Raw genomic sequence first — 21,230 nt, forward strand, 5'->3', positions numbered from 1 at the left:
TTGGGGTAAACATGGGGTCAGGGTTATGGTTACTCCAAATGCACCAATCTACAGATTCAAACATATTGTAACTTTTGATGTCAGTTTGTTGTAATGCCTCCTTGCTTTGGAAGTAGCCACATGAACATGTAAACTGCAGAATATATAAACAGTTTTAGATGTTTCTTTTGTAAGTAGGCCTATGAAAATCAAAATAAAGAATAATCCTAGGTTAACTTCCAGACAGCTATTCTTAATTTTACCCGGGGGCCCTTCTGGAGCGAGCCCTTGAAGCTTGCCCCCGAGTGGCTCCCTGGCCCCCAGTTTGACCCCCGTGCTGTGTCTGGTCGACGGGCGAGATGAGTGTCTTTAAGACCCAGCGGAGCTCGGCAGGGAAACCCCGCGGCTTTAGTTGTTTCTACTCTCCAGAGTGTCAGCTAGTTATTTGTGGGGAGGCGCTGTAGCCATTTCGCCACATGAAAGCCCGATGAGCTGAACGACCAACATCCGAGTTGTTTGGGGAGAAGAGAAATCAGCTTTGAGGAGCACCGCACGCACACACACGTACACGAACTCGCGCGCACAGACACGTACACTTCCTCCTCCTCCGCCGTGGAAAAAAGAGAGAGAGAGAGGGGGACAGAGAGAGGGCACACGAAACGCAAACTTCCAACTCTCCCATGTGGAAAGCAGAGGTTTGAGGATAAGGTTTATTTGTTCCTCTTCGGGGCTCCGTTCCTTCCCCCCTCTCTCCCTCTCTCTCTTGAAGTGTTTTGCCCGGATAGTTGTGTGTCTATGAGAGTCTTGCTCGCCGAGAAGAGAAGTTTGGTTGTTTGCCTGGTCGGCTGAGGAGGAGGAGGAGGAGAAGAGTCGGGTTAAAAGTGGGGGAAGATGGTCCGCAACGCCGCTTGGAGAAGAAGCTTGCTTTGCGTTCTGGCGCTCAGTCTCAGCTTTGCGTCCCCGCCGTGCAATGCTCGGATTTACACCAACCACTGGGCAGTCAGGATAGCCGGTGGAGCCGATGTGGCCGAGCGGATAGCGGATAAATATGGCTATAGGAACATGGGACAGGTAGGTCGCCTATTGCTCCATCAAAAGTTGCCTCCTTTTTGTGTGTCTTTGTCGTTTCTTATTTTTTGACAACTCTTTAAAGTCGGGCATGTCATGGTGGTTATTATTCCTTTACCAGTAGACAAACGACACCAAGTCAAACGTCAATGGTCTGAAGTCCTTACCTGAGCCACGAACCTTCTTTGTGAATCCTATCTCAGTCCTTCTTTCTGTAGCTCTCTGTCTCTCAGATAAGAAGAGAGAAGCTGCAGGCAACAAATGAAGAAGACTGAGAGGGCAGGATGGCACAACAGGTGCCTCTAGTCCTCACTGTGTGTCCGCGGATCATGATCAGTTTGCGGACTGGAGCCACAGAGAGCTCACTATCAGCCTCAAAGCTACAGCAGTCTCATGTGCTTGGTCTTTTTGACACACAAGTGAGACAGCTAGTGCTGTTTGGTTGGTGGTCTTTGAATTGACATCAAAAGGTATACAGCCAAACAGATTTCCATGTTGGTCATTTTTAACACTGTACATTTGTATTTGTGTAGCTACTTTTTGACTCAAAACCTTCACTGACTGGTCCTGCTTTAGACTACTTGGCAACATTAACTTTTTGATTTAAAAACTTTAAAAACAGTGTTTTACATTACATACATTACATGGACGAAGATATGGAGATGTGAGTGTTGCACTTCTCTTTGTGAGTGCAATCTCAATTTAGCCCATAACTAGGCCCACTGGGTCAGCTGCTAGAAATCAGCACTGTTGAGCTCTGCTTACACTTAGGATGACTTCTTGAGTAGATACTCAAGAAGTCATCCTAGATAGAGTAATGATGAAACACGGCTACATTAGAGAACGTGTTAAAATAGGCATGCCATATTTCATTAGAAAGATCTGAGCCAATATTTAAAATCCTCAAGCATATGCTTGCACCTACAGTGTAAGACCCTACACTTTTCATTAGATCTGACTATCAAGGCCAAGAGGGCCAATGCTTAGTGAAGTCTAAAATAAATCCCAATCACAGTTGTTAAAAATATACATATATAGTGAAGGGAAACACTGTGTGAGATTCGTCTGTCTTTACATTATGTCATTTTATTAATTAACCGAAGTCTGCACAGGTCCAGGAGGAGGGGTTAATTGGTCATTTAAAAATGTGTTTTGACAAAGTTTTTTTTAAAGAGAAATTCTGTGTCCTTTTGTGCGGGCAAACGAAAAATAGGGCACACAAACATGGACCCCACACACACTTCAGAGTATCGTGACCGAAATACGTGGGTAGTTCAAGCCTGCGCTCGACGCAAAGACAGCGTGGAACAGAGGGGGGCATTCTGACAGGTTGTTGTGGGGTAGCCTAGTCAACAGCTATTGAACCCCCCCTTCCTCCTCGCCTTATCCAGCCCGCCCACCCACTATACTCCCCAGAGAGCAGGCCTTAATGGCCTCGTTTATCCCCTCTCTTTGACGGGAACTAATGTGTGGAGTCCCCCCATAGGAATTCCCCTGTGGAGTGCAGTGTCGCCCCCAACCCCCACCATTCGCCCTAATTTCCATCTCAATATGGAACGTTCATTGGACTTTGACACCTCATAGACAAGAATTTTACTTCACTTCCTGGTTTTCGGGGTCAGCTGAAAGCCGCTCCCATGGGAGCGATAACGGCACACTCTGATTTCCTAATGTGAACTTTGACATCCCCATCATCAACCCTCTCCCTCTTATATCAGTGAAGCACTGATGTATATGGAAAAATAATTTAAACTCATTAAGTGATATGAATTATTGCAAGTCTTTTTGCAGTTAACGCTGCCGTAGATTGCAAAGAGATACACTACAATCACAAGCAATACCCTTCAATTGAATTAAACTTGCTAGGACTATTCATAAAGATTGGACTGTTTGTGATAAATGATTTAGGGATAAGACTGCTAAGTGAGAAGAGGTTTTATGTTGTGAAGGAAGGCAAAGTAGTTAAAGCGAGAAAAAGGGGGATGGGTAGGGAAAACATCTACCAGAGGGACAATATAGTCTTCTTGACAGGGGTGGAAAGGGAGAACAGACAAAGATAACCACACACTGCGAGATGGAGGGAGAAGGGACGATAGATAGACGGATGGATGAAAAGAGTTGGCATGGAGTGAGAGAGCACCTCGTTGGGGAATTCTGGGTAATCCTCTTAACCATGGAGCCCCCTTCCCAGACTAAGACAGTGGCCCAAATTGAGTCTAAATCAGCTGACAAGACCCTAGATGTGGATATCTGTTCAAACTGGTGTTTTGAAGAGATGGGAAAGGACTTGGAGCCATTGAGAGGAAGGGTGATGATCTGTAGCCAGACATGGACAGGAGGCGGTTGCATCAATAACAAGTTATGAGATAATTTAAGTAGGTTGAACTGATACATCAGTTCTGAAAAGTATCAGGCCAACTGGGTGTTGTTTTTGGAAAATACTCACTCATGCTGATCATTATTATCCAAGCTAATCATCTAGTTTCTGTGATGACTATTAAAACAAATCAGTATTTGATTTATTATACTTTCTGGTTTGTTGATTTAGCCTGAGTCGATGATTTTAATTCTTATTTTGGGCCAGTTGGGGTACATGTTATATGGTCAGGGAGATAGGTATAACAATATCAGTGCCAGCTTGCCCCTATCAATTCACATTTATATGCAAATGCATGTGAAGTAAAATATATAGAGTCAGTAGCAGTAGCCTATCCTTGATGTCACTTTAAAAAATGGAGCTGTAATAAGACTATTGCATCTGCTCTATGTAGCAATGATCTACTTAGTATCTGAACCACACTTATTCAGGCAAAACTTGAGCTTGTAGTTTGGGAGTCTGACCCAGCTGTGACACACTCGGAACAGTTTTCCAGGGGAAAAGTCGTATTGCCTTTTAGCAATTCCTGGCAGGATTCCGTATCGAGTGACATGGAAGTGTTAATGTATCCAGTGAAAAAGTCTGTGATGCAAGGCATCAGTAATCACTGAAGTGCAAGTGGTTTCACTTCACAAATTTGTTTCGACATAATTCCCAGTAACCAAAGGTTATGCTGAAGTTGCGATTCCTTCTGTGGGTTATTGCATTAGAATGAAAGTTCGGTTGATTATAACTCCTGCATCTGATCACATTTTGTCATAACTATAACAGTAACAACTCAAACCAATAGTTTAGGCAACTGCACTTCGAATGTGAGATGAAGTACAACCTGAAGAGGTGTTGAAGCTATGATAAAGGTTGTGAATTTCAAAATGTCACTAATTGGAATACATGAGTGTTTTTTTTGCAAACAACAGACTATAGATGGCTTTAAAAAGAGCAGTGCAGCAGAAGTTTAGACCTGGGCTTTTTTTTATTTTTTATTCTGTGTGGAGAGCTTTTCCAGCAGCTCCCTATATGCAGACACTCCTAGAGGGAAGGGTGGCCTGCTAATGGCAGTGCAGATGTTGGGTGGATTAAATAGGCAGTGGAAGCACGATATGTTGAGACCTGTTTGCACTATGAGAAGCATCCAAATTGGTAGCCGCCTATTATGGAAGCAGATTTAGTTAGTATGTTGAATGATTTTGAAATCTGATTATTACCCAAGACATCTGATGTGTGCTGCATGTTTAGCTAATGTTTGGTGTTTGCTGAAAGGTGATCCAGCAAAGCCTATTGGCACTGTCTTGTTTCTCATTTTATCAGTCTGGAAGTTGGAGAATGTGTGTATGTGCGTGAGCATTGAGCTGAAAGCTGATCTAATGTGTTCTGTGGCGGTGGAGCTCAGCCATGGATCAGTGACGCACCACAGGACCCTTGGCAGCCATGACAGTTTGATCATCTGAGGGATTGTATGGTCTTTATCAATTATTAAAACTAATCACCATCCAGCAGCTTGCCGTCTGCCTATCATTTTCTGTCTGCGGATTCTCTGTCCTCCCCATCTCTCTGTCACTCAAAGTCTTTGTCTGACTTGTCTCTTTCTGTCTTTTTGTGTCTTTGTCTGGTTTTGTTTGACTTGTCTGCCCTTTCTGTCTCACCTTTTAGTCCATGTCCCTTTTCTCTGACAGTTTTTAAGACCTCAACAAAACTTTATGTATAATACATAGACAAACATGGACATTAACATACCAACATAGAACATTGTAACTTTACTACTTTAAGAAAAGGAACTTCTTTAAAAGTACTTTAAAGTATGTTAAAGCACTCACTCAAAGTGCTTTAAAATACTCTGGAATGCAAATGGCTCTACAAGATTTTTTTTTTTTTTAATAGTTACACTAATGAGTTATAGTGAGGTAGATAGGGTTATGGAATGAATACCTGTTCTTAAGTCTGTATATGTTTTGCAGATTGGGGATCTCAAAGACCACTATCACTTCTTCCATAGCCGGACCATCAAGAGATCTACTTTGTCCAGCCGCGGTCGCCATAGTTTCATCTCCATGGAGCCCAAGGTAAGCCTACTGTACTTTTGTGAATGACAGGTTTAGAATCAAGATAGTTGAAAGCATGCATTTCTTTGATTATTTTTTCGGTACCTGAACCTGAAATTATCTAGACGTTGCCTGGCAGAGCTGTATGTTAGAATGCAAATGTCCGAAACCGTTAGATTTGACGTCAAGCGCTCTTTTACCTGCCTACTCTCGTACAAAATCCGTGTTGATGACTTCCAACAAAACTGGAAGAAAACATCCATCCAAGGGTCAAGAAGGAGGGTGATTTAAATGACGGCAACGAAAATGTCTAACCGGATAGATGACAAGATTCACAAACTTCTGTCGGTAGGGGCCGACACCGAAATCGTCAGACAAATTCATGGAACGGCAAGAGACTTGGGTGTATATGGACAAATTATGAACAGCTCTGTGACGCAGTGTAATCCATGTCATGTCCTGTCTGCTGCATGCTCTACCCAGCGCCACCCCCGGTCTAAATCAAACAAGAGCATTTGCAGCAAGTGAGAACGTGTCTGACACAATCAATCTCCTGTTGTGTGCTACATGCATGAAAGGAAAACGCTGGACTATGTCGGGGCCTGATTCGTCGGACATTGCCCTGATGTGAAAACGGCTATAGAGATGACTGTTGTCATCACGTGACCGAAGTATGTAACCCAGCTTCCGATGAATACCAGGAGGGTGCGGATGAAAGCCCTAGAAAAAGTGAGGAAGTGGACCTGGAGTTACGATTATTTTGTGAAACTACTATATCCAGGCTATAATTGTAAGACATCTTGCCAAAGGTTTTTGGCAAAACTTTAGACATTTAAGTCTAAAACAAATACTTTCCTTTAGATCATTTGCCGATTTATTTGTGTTTGTGTTCATTTGTTTAATAATGTTATCTTTATTTATGAAATATGCCATTACACTATAATCCTAATTTCCATTTTGCAAGTAAATTCATCACCATCAGATCCCTGCTGTATTTGACGCACAGGCCTGAAGAATGTGTGGAATACATTTTACACCCAAACTCAGTTGTCTTATCTTTGTTGTTGCAGACAAGACCTGAGACAAGATACAAATGGGTTATTGTAGGGACAACGTGTTTGAGAACAGAAACTATTACATTGCAAGAAGTTTTCCTGACATTTCACGCTGTACTGATCATAGCCCTGACAAATGAATTGGGATAAATGAGACCTATTATCTTACTTTTTATATTCCACAAACCCGAAAACCTCAGGTTTGATGGATAGGTTTAGAGGTGGGAGATTTAACATTATATAAATATAATTTTCCTTGAAATAAAAAGGGAACTGCTTATAAATGCTGATTCATTATATTAATTTATTTTTTTAACCATCATGTTTCTGTGAAATATGTTCAGAAACTGCATATCCTTTTAGACAGGGTGGTGTCCCAGAAAGGAGGACTAGCCAGTAAATTGGATCTGTTAAATCAAAATTCAGTCTAGATTTTCCATTCTAAGCACATGGCTCTTAGAAAAGCCCTGTTCCAGAAACACAAGTTAACAGAAAGCCATGGCAGCTGATTCCCCTAAAACTAACCTGTGGCAGGTTAACTTGATCTTAAAGTGATGGTTCGGAGTAATTTCACCCTAGGGTTCTTTGCACCATGACCTCTAGCCAAACACCCCCCCAGAAGCTTTTTTCACCTGGGTCGAACATTGGACGAGTTAGCGTAGCGTAGCGTTATTAGCTGAATAGCTTAGCGCAGGGGCTAATGGATCCGAAGTGTCTCTTAACATTACCCAACTAATAATGCCCGAAATAATACCAAACGTCTACAGTAGTACAAATAGGTTATGTACTCATAAAACGATCGATTGTAAAGTTTGTAAGTACACCAAAAGTTTATGTAAATAACACTTGCCTGCTGACTTCTGCTCTCTGCTGCTGCTGCTGCTGTTACTACCGGGCAGTAAGAGTGCTTAGGGCCGTCTACAAATTCCAACACCGAAAAGAGATGCAACAAAAATATTTATTAATTTAATGATTAAATAAGGTAATGTCTCCAAACTTACCTCAATTTATAACTTGTCTCCTGCTAGTTATACTACAGCACTTACTTTAAAAAATAAGTTAAATTAACAAATATTTTTGTTGCATCTCTTTTCGGTGTTGTAATGTAGAGCGTCCCCTAAGCACCTTCGCTCTTCGCAGCAACAACAACAGCAGAGAGCAGAAGCCAGCAGGCAAGTGTTATTTACATAAACTTCTGGTGTACCTACAAACATTTCCAATCCATCGTTTTATGAGTATATAACCTATTTGTACACGTAAACGCTTAGTTATCATTTCCGGCATTATTAGTTAGTATGGCTAAAGAGACACCATTCGATTAGCCCCTCGCCCCTAAGCTATTCAGCTAAAAACGCATACGCTCGCGCGCTACGCTAGCCTCCAATGTTCACCCAGAATGAAAAAGCTTCTGGGGGGGTGTTTTGCTCGAGGTCATGGTGCAAAGGACCCTAGGGTGAAACTACTCCGAACCATCACTTTAACCAGAGGTACCAGACTTTGTTTCAGACCCAAACTCTAAACAAATGGGCAGAACTGGTGCCACAGCCTTCCAACCAAAGTGACATTTTGCCCCAGTGGTGTCACCATATTACATTATGGCCAAAAGTCAGAGTATATGAAAAAAATAATGCTTACTTTGATACGGTTTCTACTTCACCATTGTTAGGATTGCCTTATTAAATATAAAATATTGGCTTGCAAATCATCTTAGTCAACTGAACAAAACGAACTGACCCTTCAAACTAGAGTTTGACCTAAGGTAACCCTTATTCTTGTCCGGTGAGTGGTCCTCTCATCACTGCACCAGGTCATCAAACTCTGGCTGCAATATTAATGAAGCCTGAATCTGACACCACTCTGAACTTCATCAAAATACACCGGACAAGTTGCTAATTCAAATTTGGGGGGGGGGTGGGTATAGTAGTACAGTATAGTATTATATTTTTTTTCCTTTTACTGTTGAAGATTGATGTGTATAGAGTTCTTAAGTATATAGCTTTAAATGGGATTCAAGGACAAGTTAGTTTGTAGAAAAACCTAATAACCAAAGAATATTTTTAGTCATGTTTCTATCTTTTTAAAGAAGAAAATTGCACATCCAACACATTTTCTGTGCAGGTACGTTGGAAAATATCACACACTTGGAAAAAAGGTTAATCCTGCACACAGCTCTTGCTGCAGCATCACTATTTATTAAAGAAAACTAACGTTTCGGTCCCTCTGGACCTTCGTCAAGAGTATTTATTTAGTCATTTGTATCTCACACAAACTTTACTTGTTGTTGTCCACCTGTTTGATGAAGTGGGTTACTTTATCAAGCAGACTGGGACTTGATCCTGATAATGAAACTCCTCAGATCCATTACAGTGAAACTTAAAATATCTCATTCATGTATATATTTTTGAAAAATAGCAACTTTTTGGGGGATTCAGGGATTTAATCCAGCAGCAATGGCTTTGTGAATGTGTGTTTTCAACAGTGAATTAAAGGGCATGCAAGTTTGTTTGTATCTGTGCATGCACATGAATGCATGCTGAAGAATTATGTATTAGATTATTATGTATTAGAGTGATTTATAAAAGGAAAAGATGAAATGAGAAGATATCAGAAATAGTGAGCCAGACAGAATGAAAAGATAAGACAGTGTCTGTCACCTTCTGTCCACTTTTCTTGTTGTCCTCATCTCCTTGTTTCTTTTCAATTTTCTTTCCTTCTCTACTTTTTTTGGTCCACTACGCTTGTTTTGTGCACTTGCTGTCCTTACCTGTCATCTCTTTTGTCTTCCTGGGACTCCCTCTCCTACCTCCTTTTTTCACTGTTCCTTTCAGCGTACTTGTCTCCCTCCCTCCGTCTTTGGTTCTCTTGCTCGAGCCTGACACTGTGCCATGGTGGAGGAAGGTTTGTGTCCTGATGCCAGCTGGCTGAGACACTGAGATTTTAGAGGACTAGATCAGAGACGAGAGGTTAAAGGACAGAAAAAGGAGCTATTACATCAGAAATAGAGTGAAGAGAGAAGGGAAGAGGGGAAAGATGGATTAGAGAAACCAAATAAAGTCAAAGTGGAGTGGGGAGGAATGGAGCTGTCAGTGTTTTCCCCTGACTCGCTATGCTTTCAGCGTAATCTGCGAGCGGTCTGTGGGTTTGGGATCATGACGGCCAGTTTGGCACCAGCGTAGTCTGGCATGCTGCTAATGATGTTTTGTAATAATGACAGCGTGTGTGTTTGTGTGAGTCAGATGGGTGTAGCGGTGCCATGAAAGGCGCACCCTGCCATCCACAGTACTCATTGGCACACATGTTACCATGGTGATGCAGCACAGCACAGATTACCGCTTTATGGCATCCGCCTAACTGCAGTGTCACTTGCCTCTCAGGTCAAAGACCACTTATTTTTCCAGGGTGGTGAATGACTCGGCGCAGGCCATTGACCTGGAGAGAGCGTGCATCTTCCTTTTGATAGCTGCATGTTCCTTTTTTTTTTTTTCTCTTTCTAAGTTTTTCCAAATTGAAATATAAGATTTTTAGCCTGTTGCGGGTTTATTATAGATGTCATGTATCAGTGTTTCTGGGAGGTGGTGAAGGCCTAACTAACTTCATAATCTCAAAATAATTAAAGGAAGTTTTAATTTGATTTTTTAAATGAACAAACTTTACGTTCCAACAAGACAGTTATAGAACAGATGATTGTACTTTTTCAGTATTATAGGTATATATTATATCATTAGGGTGTATATTAGCTAGGCAATGTTAATAACCCTAACTGAAAAGACAGTTGCATCTTACATGTACATTTGAAGTTTGTGTTTGGCTTTCCCTTTATGCATCACAATCCCTGTAAACCAATTTGAGAAGGACAAAATGATAAAATGTGCCGCGGCGACAATTTAAACGGCATATACAAAGCTGTTAATGAGGAGATCTTCTCTTTGCAGCACTTAGCTTGCACCTTGCACGGCTATGCTGACGTACGCCCATGTCTCATTCATATTGGGAGTTCCAAGAGAATTTGCACAGCCAAAGCCTTTTTTTTGTTATTAGTTTTTGGTGTGAAATGAGTTCAAGTATACTATGTTTGCTTGGTTTGAAATCTGTTTCCAGCTATTTCAAGTTTACTGTAAACAACAATTAGAGTACTAGAGTGGTGGTTTCTCCTTTTTATAATGTCTTTTGAAGTCTCTGCAGAGATTAGTAGAGACAATTAACTGGCGTTCTGTTGCAGGAGCACAGTGTTTTCAGACTGATTCACTTACAGCTATAGCGAGACTCTTATTTACTTGAAGTAATTTATCCAGACGTGCAGGAAAACTGAGAGGCAGGTGTGGTCCGCAGCTGAAACCTCGCTGGGATACTCTGAAATGCAAAATGGCTGTGATGCCAAAATTAAATTTCACTGTTTTGTGATATTGATAAGTTGCAGGATTCTAAAAGTCATGCCCTATAAGGAAATATTTTATCACATAGTAAAACTACTTAAATGAGCTCAAATCCAATTAAGTATTTTTAATATTTACCCACTATTGCTTGTAGATTTTTATTCATCATCCAAATGCCTTTTAGAGATCACTGTATTGATGAACATGTGTGGAAGACACTCAGGGCCAAATATACTAACGCTTTTGTGCCCACTTCAAGCGTATTTGTTTCGCAACGTGCGTGTAAAAGCATGGCGAGGTATGTATAAACAGGCCGCACTGAGGTAAAAGCGCAGACTGCCTGTCGTGGGGACTGAAAATGGCAAATTGCATTTTTCCTTGTCATGTATATGCATTCATGGGAGGGTGAACGGGAAAGTGGGAGTTTTCCATGAAGAGATGGGAGGGGAAGCGTAAAGTGTGTCTAATTATGTATTCCGCGGTATGTACAAAAACCGCCCGTGAAAGCGCACCTCTATTTTGCGGTGAAAATTGTCTGCCTCTTAAAAGCAGGTGTAAACCAGCCGCAACCGGATTTCCTCGCATATGCCTCCTGGTGAAACCCGAGCTAGACGAAGATAGGCCAAGGAGACGGGCTGAAAATATTTTTGCCACAAGGATCACGCTTTTTCAGTTGAGTGAACACGAAATTAACATTAAGTGTTACAGATTAAGCAGCCATGCAATATTAAAGTTACTGGAAGAAATCAAAGATGACATTGAATCTCCGACTCAGCGTTCACATTCCATTCCAGCAGTTGTTAAACTCCTCGGTACATTACAAATATTGGCATCATTTCAAACAGTCATAGCATCAGCAGTGGGAATATCGCAGTCTGCACTCAGCCGTATCATAGCACCAGTATTTAATGCTTTGCTACAGTGCACAAGTCAATACATACATTTCCCCGCCACTAATGCCGAAAAAACATGCATCAAGCTGTTACCTCATGAACAAGCAGATCAACTTTGTTATCGCTAAATCTTTGTTTTCGCTGTTTTGACTGACTTGGTGGCTGATCCATGATAGAAAGATGTGCGCAGTTTATGGTATAGTGGGCGGAGAAAGGCGCTGATTACCTGTTGAACTGCAGGTTTGGTGAGCTGAAGTATTGCAGCGTGCACTTTCTGTGGGTTGGCCATGGCGCTGAAAATGCTACTTTCGCAAATGTACGTACATCTGGCCCTCACAGCATCAAGAAGACAACACAGATGGAGCTTGTGTACCTGTCAGGACCTAGGGGTCATTTGCATATGCGCAGGTAAACTCCACACAGTCCCAGGTACAGATTTCCATAAAGCCTGGATGCTTGTGGGACATTCTGCCATAGACTCCGGAATCTGTTTTTGCCTTAAATTTGTTTAACAGATGAACCATTAAGGAGTCGACGCCCTGAGAGGAGCACCTACTGCTGGCCAGCACAGCACCACAGGGCTCAAACCATCTGTGAAAAGTTGTGCGACTGTGTGCTGTGTTTGGACTGAGGCTCTGAATTGCACTTAAGAGAGCAGAGGAACTGGCTTCTCGTGTCAGTCCAAACGTTGTTGTGGGTGTTCAGCTTCACTAGCCAGTTCTTTTGCCTGCAACGCAAACAGCGTCTCAAAAACAGCAGTGAAAATGGATCAATTTGTTCCCATTTGTTCTATTGAAGTGAACTCTTCCCCAGTTTCCCCTGGTTACTGACCCAGCCAGCACGAGCCACCTGCAAACCCTTACACAGAGCGAATGAGAGAGAGAGGAGGGAGGAAGAGGGTTGGAATGGGAACAAGAGAGACAGACAGGCAATTTAAAAAAAAAAAAATGGGCATCTGCGGAGAAGAAGACCTGAAATACAACGGAGAGACGGCAAGAAAGAAGCAGATAAGGGGGAGAGATGTGGAAGGTAAAAAAGTAAGATAGGAGAGGGAGTTGGAATGGGAGAAAAGAAAAAAAGGTGCTAGCCGATCATTCATCTGCTCCACCAAGCTAGAGTTAAAGAAATGAAGCCGATCCAATTGTCATGCCTCAGAGCCTGCCAGCAAATTTGCAGTGAGACATTGACAAGTTTTACAGGCAATAAGGGCAATATTGTCTTTGGAAAGGGATTGTCAAACATAATACAAAAACAGATAACCACAGGCTGTTACCAGTGAGTGATAACAAAGGATGGCATTGCCCTTGATTGCTTTACAAAAACTGTTGAATACCATTAATCTGCCTCTGGTCATCATGCAAATAGAGGACAAAAGTATATATTTTAAATATCCATAATCTATGAAAAGAAATGCAAAGCCACATATGTTAGCCGTAGCAGTATGTAGGGAAAAGGAGGGAACCACTTTAAATGTAAATATAAATTATTTTTGTTAGACTCATCTTGGCAGAGATTAAACATTGAACATAACAGAGGACATGGAACAGTAAAACACATGCACATTTTATCCATGTATTTATGTATATTTAGTTTAGATACTATTTTAGCAGATACTTCAAGTATATATCTATATATTACAAACATACAGTGTGTCCTGTAATCATCAGACGTGTCTGTCTGTCTGTCATTTGTTTAGATATGATATTATGGTCAGTATCGCCCACATTACCACTGAAACCTCTGGACTTGTTTATTTTCACTCTGCCTTCGTACTCGCATTAATATTGTCACAGTTTGCTTGAATAATTTTCTTTTGGCTTTAGAAGTGGTTTCCCTCTGCTTATGCTTCTGAAGAAAAGAAAAGTGCAGCTGTGAGAACGAGAGGTGTGAAAATGGCAATGATCAATGAGAGATTTTTACAGCATTTATCGCTGCAGAACTGCTGAATCGGTTTTAAACTATTTTACATGGAGACTGACAACATATTTCTCCTTTTACAAATTTAATATCCAACCTTTTTTATCAATCTTCACCTTTTTAATATTGACATAGTTTTCAGCCCATAGATCATTGAAAGTAATCAGTAATCTGATGAAAAACCTAAAAAAGAGTATTGTTTTGGTAGAACAGTTCATTTTTTCAGAAAGTGTCCCTAAAAGCTGAGGAAAGCTCAGCAAACCAATACCATCTGGACTAAACTGGTAGGTAGATGAACAGTTCAGTGCCTCTGCTCCTGCAGATAAGACAATACATTAGAAGTGCTTTATGACCCTTTTTTATTCACTACACTGAGTCAGTATGTAGAATATGAAGTATATAGCAATAATAATAATGCCTGATACAATCATCCTTAATTGCTTCACCTACCACCTCCTTAGGGAGGACGGAGGTCATCATCCACTACAAAGCAGTAGCTGACAGAGGTTGTAGGGTTCTCGGTGTCTTGCTCATGGGCCCTTCGGTGGAGTGGATACTTGTCAGCACGCAGATGCATGAAACTTCAGGTTCTTCAGCAAAGTGTTCATAAATCTTATTAGGTTCTAGGGTATTATCGGACATTTCTGAGGTGAAAACTACACTCTAATTGGGATTGAACTTCAGCAAAATCACTTCTTTTTTTCCGCCATCTGTAAAATCTTTGCTCCATCTAGTCTATCCGTAGAAGAATTAATGGCATAGAGGATTGGCGGGGAGATGAGAGGCAGTGGTGCATTCATCGTAAGACCTTCCTTGAATTACCAAGTTACGGACAAGAGCAGTTGTAAGTCACACTGCTGATCAAAGATTGAGGTTGATGCAGTGCTAATGTATGCAAATTGTAATGATACACCAGTGCTTTTGCACAGACACATGCATGACAGTGTTGTTTTGGGACTAATGGCGTGTGTAAACGGTTGCTTTGAAACTGATGGTCCTGACAGAACTTGTAGTGAAATGAGCTGAGACCTCGGCAGATAGAGGAGCACCAGGCTAAAACAAAATATCTCACTGTGCTTTTTACTCTTTGTCTCTGTTTTTCCTCCCTGGTTTGCAATTTCTTTTTCTTACATATCTTGCTCTCTTAAAAGGGAGGTCTACACTCTTGAGTTATTAAGTTTTTTCATTTACAGAATCATATTTTTGCTCTCCCTCCTTCAGGATCTATTAAGAGCGTACATACTTGAGTTATTAAATCAATGTTATTTATAAAATCAATCATCCTCCCTTCACTTGCTGTCTTTTGGTCTCACTTGCTATTTGTTTTCACCTCCCTCCTCTTCCATCTCGGTCTTTTTTTTTTTATTGACTCTCCTGGGACTTTCTCGTATGCTCTTTATCACCTCTTTTTCTCTCGTCTTATCATGTCTCTTTGCCTCCCTCTCCAACTCTCTGGAGAGCCTGGTAGATTATTTCAGTGCATGAGACCAGATAATCACTCTGCAGTCATTATGTCAGCTTTTCTCTTCTCCTCTGTGTCTGCTGGAGCTGTATTGATGTGGAGAAATGCTTCGTCTTTGCAGTCACATATTGTTCACTAAAGCCTCAGACTTCTGGATCTGGCAAACTGAGCAACAAACACGTTTTCAATGTGAAAACTGTTTGATTAATCTGTTATTAGCCTAGTTTTTTGTCTGTACGTTATGCATAGGCACTTTAAGATCACAGTAGACGGTGTGTTGATAGTTTCAGAAGTTACATTATTTATTGTTTAAGCGGTAGCTAGTTACTCGTAGTAGTAACCATCATCCTACTATAGTCTGCGTAAGCTGTCATACAATCACGTTTATGTGCTAACTTCACTCTGAAGAATCCATAAATCATTTATTACGGATATATTTACATCTCAGGATGCTCTTGTACAGCTTGCCATATGTATCCTCTGTGTGTTGTGCCAGTTTTATGCCTGCTAATATTTTAGTTTTTGTGTTTAGTTTCAGTGCTGGTACATGTAAACTTCTCCATGGAGTCTTTTAAGTCAGATGAAGTCTGCAGGACCTTAGCTAGACTAAACAAGATTTCAGGGTTTTAAAAAGAGGTGACCAGGGCCAAGCAAGTGGGTCCAGCCCTCATGTTCAGGTCCAACAATGCTGATTTTGAAATCGGAAAAATTCCGTCTGAAAGTGGAGCAAGATTCCTGCCAAGGAATGCCTTTGCGCCTTGAAGCGAGCCCATAACATTTGCTAGATTGATGTTACCTGAGAGACATTTATGTCTTCGGTGCATATGTGTGTGTATTAGTCTGGCCATTTTGCAGACAGGGAAAAATGAACTGATGGAGAGAAAAGAAATGTGTCCACTGCAAAACTCTTGTTGCCTAACACTGGAATGAATAGAAAGTTTACCATTTATTTATATATATGTATGTGTATATGTATGTATGTATGTATGTATGTATGTATGTATGAATGAAAGTATGTATGTATGTATGTATGTATGTATGTATGTATGTATGTATGTATGTATGTATGTATGTATGTATGTATGTATGTATGTATGTATGTATGTATGTATGTATGTATGTATGTATGTACAGTGCCTTGCGAAAGTATTCGGCCCCTTGAACTTTTCTTTTGACCTTTGCCACATTTCAGGCCTCAAACATAAAGATATAAAACTGTAATTTTTGTGAAGAATCAACAACAAGTGGGACACAATCATGAAGTGGAACGAAATTCATTGGATATTTCAAACCTTTTAAACAAATAAAAACTGAAATATTGGGCGTGCAAAATTATTCAGCCCCCTTAAGTTAATACTTTGTAGCGCCACCTTTGCGCGCGATTACAGCTGTAAGTCGCTTGGGGTATGTCTCTATCAGTTTTGCACATCGAGAGACTGACATTTTTGCCCATTCCTCCTTGCAAAACAGCCTCGAGCTCAGTGAGGTTGGATGGAGAGCGTTTGTAACAGCAGTTTTCAGTTCTTTCCACAGATTCTCGATTGGATTCAGGTCTGGACTTTGACTTGGCCATTCTAACACCTGGATATGTTTATTTGTGAACCATTCCATTGTAGATTTTGCTTTATGTTTTGGATCATTGTCTTGTTGGAAGACAAATCTCCGTCCCAGTCTCAGGTCTTTTGCAGACTCCATCAGGTTTTCTTCCAGAATGGTCCTGTATTTGGCTCCATCCATCTTCCCATCAATTTTAACCATCTTCCCTGTCCCTGCTGAAGAAAAGCAGGCCCAAACCATGATGCTGCCACCACCATGTTTGACGATGTGGATGCGGTTCAGGGGTGATGAGCTTTAAAAATGTTGAACCAAAACATGCGTTTGCCAAAAGTTGGATTTTGGTTTCATCTGACCACAGCACCTTCTTCCACATGTTTGGTGTGTCTCCCAGGTGGCTTTTGGCAAACTTTTAAACGACACTTTTATGGATATCTTTAAGAAATGGCTTTCTTCTTGCCACTCTTCCATAAAGGCCAGATTTGTGCAGTATACGACTGATTGTTGTCCTGCGGACAGAGTCTCCCACCTCAGCTGTAGATCTCTGCAGTTCATCCAGAGTGATCATGGGCCTCTTGACTGCATCTCTGATCAGTCTTCTCATTGTATGAGCTGAAAATTTAGAGGGACGGCCGGGTCTTCGTAGATTTGTAGTGGTCTGATACTCCTTCCATTTCAATATTACCGCTTGGCACAGTGCTCCTTGGGATGTTTAAAGCTTGGGAAATGTTTTTGTATCCAAATCCGGCTTTAAACTTCTCCACAACAGTATCTCGGACCTGCCTGGTGTGTTCCTTGTTCTTCATTATGCTCTCTGCGCTTTACACGGACCTCTGAGACTATCACAGAGCAGGTGCATTTATACGGAGACTTGATTACACACAGCTGGATTCTATTTATCATCATTAGTCATTTAGGTAAACATTGGATCATTCAGAGATCCTCACTGAACTTCTGGAGAGAGTTTGCTGCACTGAAAGTAAAGGGGCTGAATAATTTTGCACGCCCACTTTTTCAGTTTTTTATTTGTTAAAAAAGTTTGAAATAGCCAATGAATTTCGTTCCACTTCATAATTGGGACCCACTTGTTGTTGATTCTTCACAAAAAATTACAGTTTTATATCTTTATGTTTGAGGCCTGAAATGTGGCAAAAGGTCGAAACGTTCAAGGGGGCCGAATACTTTCGCAAGGCACTGTATGTATGTATGTATGTATGTATGTATGTATGTATGTATGTATGTATGTATGTATGTATGTATGTATGTATGTATGTATGTATGTATGTATGTATGTATGTATGTATGTATGTATGTATGTATGTATGTATGTATGTATGTATGTATGTATGTATGTATGTGTATGTATGTATGTATGTATGTATAAAAAAAGAATTAAATTCTCTAATCCTGCTTTCTTATGTGTTGTCAGTCTGCGCTGGTCGGGCGTCACACTATACTAGCCATATCTATTCTCTGGAGAAAGTCTGTGTCTTTGTGTGTGAGTTCATCATATAAGGCAAAGAACAGGAAATATAGCCACTGTAGGTTCACTTTTTTGTTAAAGATGCTGCACCCATTATTTAAGAAGATCCCAGGTTTTCCAGAAACTTTTCCTGAAGATTGTGTGGGACCATGAACACATCATTTCAACTATTAATGAAATTAAAGGAACTTTAATGAAATTGCACCTGTTGACTGATTGTACTATGTGTGAAGTACTTCTACTATTGTGTGGTATTACTTGATGCCTACTCAGTTTTTGCTAACTCCTGTGTTGTGTATTTTAGGTGGAGTGGATACAGCAGCAGGTGGTGAAGAGGAGGATCAAGAGGGATTACAAGCCAGTGCCGCCCTTTTCACTTACAAGCCCCGCCCACAGCAACCCCGACCAGAACAACATATTCTATAATGATGCCAAGTGGAGCAGTATGTGGTACATTGTGAGTACACTGTATACTCTTAGCAGAGAATTTCTCTCTCTCTGTTTTTTATGTTTACTGTACCAAAAGAAGCCCAATATAATTTAGAGTTTTATATATTCTTCTCAGAGGCTTGTTTGCTGTTCTTTTCCTACATTTATCAAGTTTGTGGGTCAAAGGTAAGCCAAGGTCATGGTATGATCCTGATTACTGCAGGGTCAGGAGAGCTGAGGGATTTGTGTGTTTTTCTGAATGAAAGAATAGAAAAGCCATAGTGATGACATTTTTGCCTTTCCTCAATTTGATATATGCAGGGTCAAGCTAAGAGATTCTGTTTACCACAAATATTTGTCACAGGAAAGTCCACAGAGGTAAAAATATAAATGCTGCTGTGTTCTTGCATTTCAAAATCGTTTCTCAATCGGCAGTGCTATGCGTGCACCCGTTCACGCACATACACAGAAGCGCACACTCTTACACAGTACATTCAAATTCACATTGCAGAGATTTGCAGGCTTATCAGGTGTTTGCATACACCCTTAGATCATTGCTCTTTTGTGTGTGTGTGTGTGTGTGTGTGTGTGTGTGTGTGTGTGTGTGTGTGTGTGTGTGTGTGTGTGTGTGTGTGTGTGTGTGTGTGTGTGTGTGTGTGTGTGTGTGTGTGTGTGTGTGTGTGTGTGTGTGTGTGTCCTCTGCTCTGTCAATTGTTAACTATGTATAGATAACTCTGAATACTTTGACCAGAGGTTTTAAACATATTTTCCTAGCTGTAGGACAGAACACTCTGAACATGTGTTTTTTTTTTTTTTTTAGGTTAACTTTGAAAGTAAAGCTTTCTCAGGTCATTTTTGTTTGTGTGATCAATTTCTTTATTGATATTCACACTTGATAATAAGGGGGTGGGGCTACAAGTTGATGGATCACAAATAAAGTAGATAAATATAATCCCGAATGTCCATTAATCAGCACAAAATTGGCAAACAACTACAAACAAAACAAAAATAGAAGAAATAAGAACATTCGTTTTTGCTACTAAAAAAATCAAACAAATATGAGCTTATGCCACAAGTGGGGTTTTTGAAAATAATTTTTCAGTAAAAGGATATTGTAAGCAACATTTACATGTGTTGTGACTGGTTGAGAGACGGCTGAGAAAAAGTTAAGACATAAGATGTTACGGTTTAACCAAGCGGTTTGGCTGGTTTATGTGTGACTGTGCCTCTGTATGAAAAATGGTAATGCTCGAACTTGCTGTAAGTTAAGTGGACAATGGACATTTCGTTATGTGGGCACACTCATAATGCTTAAGTTGTGCATCTTCAAGACGCTGATGTGTTTGTTTCGGTTTCCCCCTGCTCACTTCTTTATCACCTCTCTTCCTTCATCTCCTGCCACCATCTCTCCAGCACTGTAACGACGACGTCCATAACTGCCAGTCGGACATGAACATCATGGGGGCGTGGAAGAGGGGCTACACGGGTAAAGACGTAGTGGTGACCATACTAGATGACGGCATCGAGAGGAACCACCCAGACCTCTTTCAGAACTACGTGAGTGTGTATGTATGCGCGTGTAGGGCGGCTATCAATGGCAGTGTGTGTGTACTTGTTGAGTCTTCAGTCATCAGACATATACAAAGATTGACCCCTTTTAACACAATTTCACTGCGTGTGAGGTTTTGGGAGTTATAGAAATGTATATGTAACCTGCTTTGTGTGCGTTTGGCTATGAGGATGATCTTTATTTTGGAAAAAGGTATTTAAATTGTGAGACAAATTTAAATCAAACATAATTATAGAATTAATAATATGAATCAGATTTTGTAACTAGGAATCCATTGTCCTTTTTAGCATCTAACTAAGCCATGTTACAGAAAGCAAGAAATTCATGTTACAGAAGTCATCTAGAGTGCGATAGTGGTGGTAATTTGAATCAGATAATCATGTCATGGATTACATTTTGAAGGAAAAGCTTCCTCAAACCTGTGTGTGTGCAGGTACGCTGTGTGTTCATGTTTATTTGTCTGTGGTTACATACTTCATGTGCATGCAAAGGTGTGTCTACCTCAGACCAAGGCCAGATAGTTAGAGCAAGTTCTTGGCCTGAGGCAGCAGGTAAGGCCATCAATCAACCATGAAGATAAAATGATTCACACCCTGTTAGACAGCAGCCAGCGCTTCTGTTATTAGCAACTCCTAATGCCTGGATTTGTTTATGCCGAAGGGTGAGCGGCGCAGCAGATTGAGTTTGCTCTGATTGCATTCGATTTACAAAACTGTTGTGAGTGATGCAAATGTGAACTGTTTGATTGGGTTAGAGAGAAACACACACACACACACACACACACACACACACACACACACACACACACACGGGCAGTGCTGAACCTACCTTTCTAATACATTTACATGTTGGATGTTTTCTGTCCCCTGATTATTCATTTTGGTGTTTGACGTGCTTATTTTCACCTCTGTGTCTCCTCCAGGACCCTCAAGCCAGCTATGATGTCAACGGTAACGATATGGATCCCATGCCTCGATATGACGCAACCAACGAGAACAAGTAAGAAAAACAAATCTATACCAGAACTAATG

At 40.8% G+C, this 21,230-nt stretch overlaps 1 protein-coding gene across 3 annotated transcripts in view; it reads left to right on the forward strand.

Moving 5' to 3' along the window:
• Positions 1-389: 389 nt before the first annotated feature.
• pcsk5b (proprotein convertase subtilisin/kexin type 5b) overlaps positions 390-21,230 on the forward strand; it is a 74,076-nt gene continuing 53,235 nt past the window's right edge. For 2 of the 3 annotated variants that reach the window (XM_039802869.1, XM_039802870.1), the window contains exons 1-5: positions 405-1,050; positions 5,380-5,484; positions 18,505-18,657; positions 20,043-20,186; positions 21,122-21,198. In XM_039802869.1, the coding sequence (XP_039658803.1) occupies positions 871-1,050; positions 5,380-5,484; positions 18,505-18,657; positions 20,043-20,186; positions 21,122-21,198 (659 nt within the window). In that variant the 5' untranslated portion in view covers positions 405-870. Of the gene's footprint in view, positions 1,051-5,379; positions 5,485-18,504; positions 18,658-20,042; positions 20,187-21,121; positions 21,199-21,230 lie in introns of all 3 variants that reach the window. The other variant, XM_039802868.1, reaches the window with a different exon arrangement.

Source organism: Perca fluviatilis, chromosome 6, assembly GCF_010015445.1.
Source record: "Perca fluviatilis chromosome 6, GENO_Pfluv_1.0, whole genome shotgun sequence".
Taxonomy (NCBI): Eukaryota; Metazoa; Chordata; class Actinopteri; order Perciformes; family Percidae; genus Perca; species Perca fluviatilis.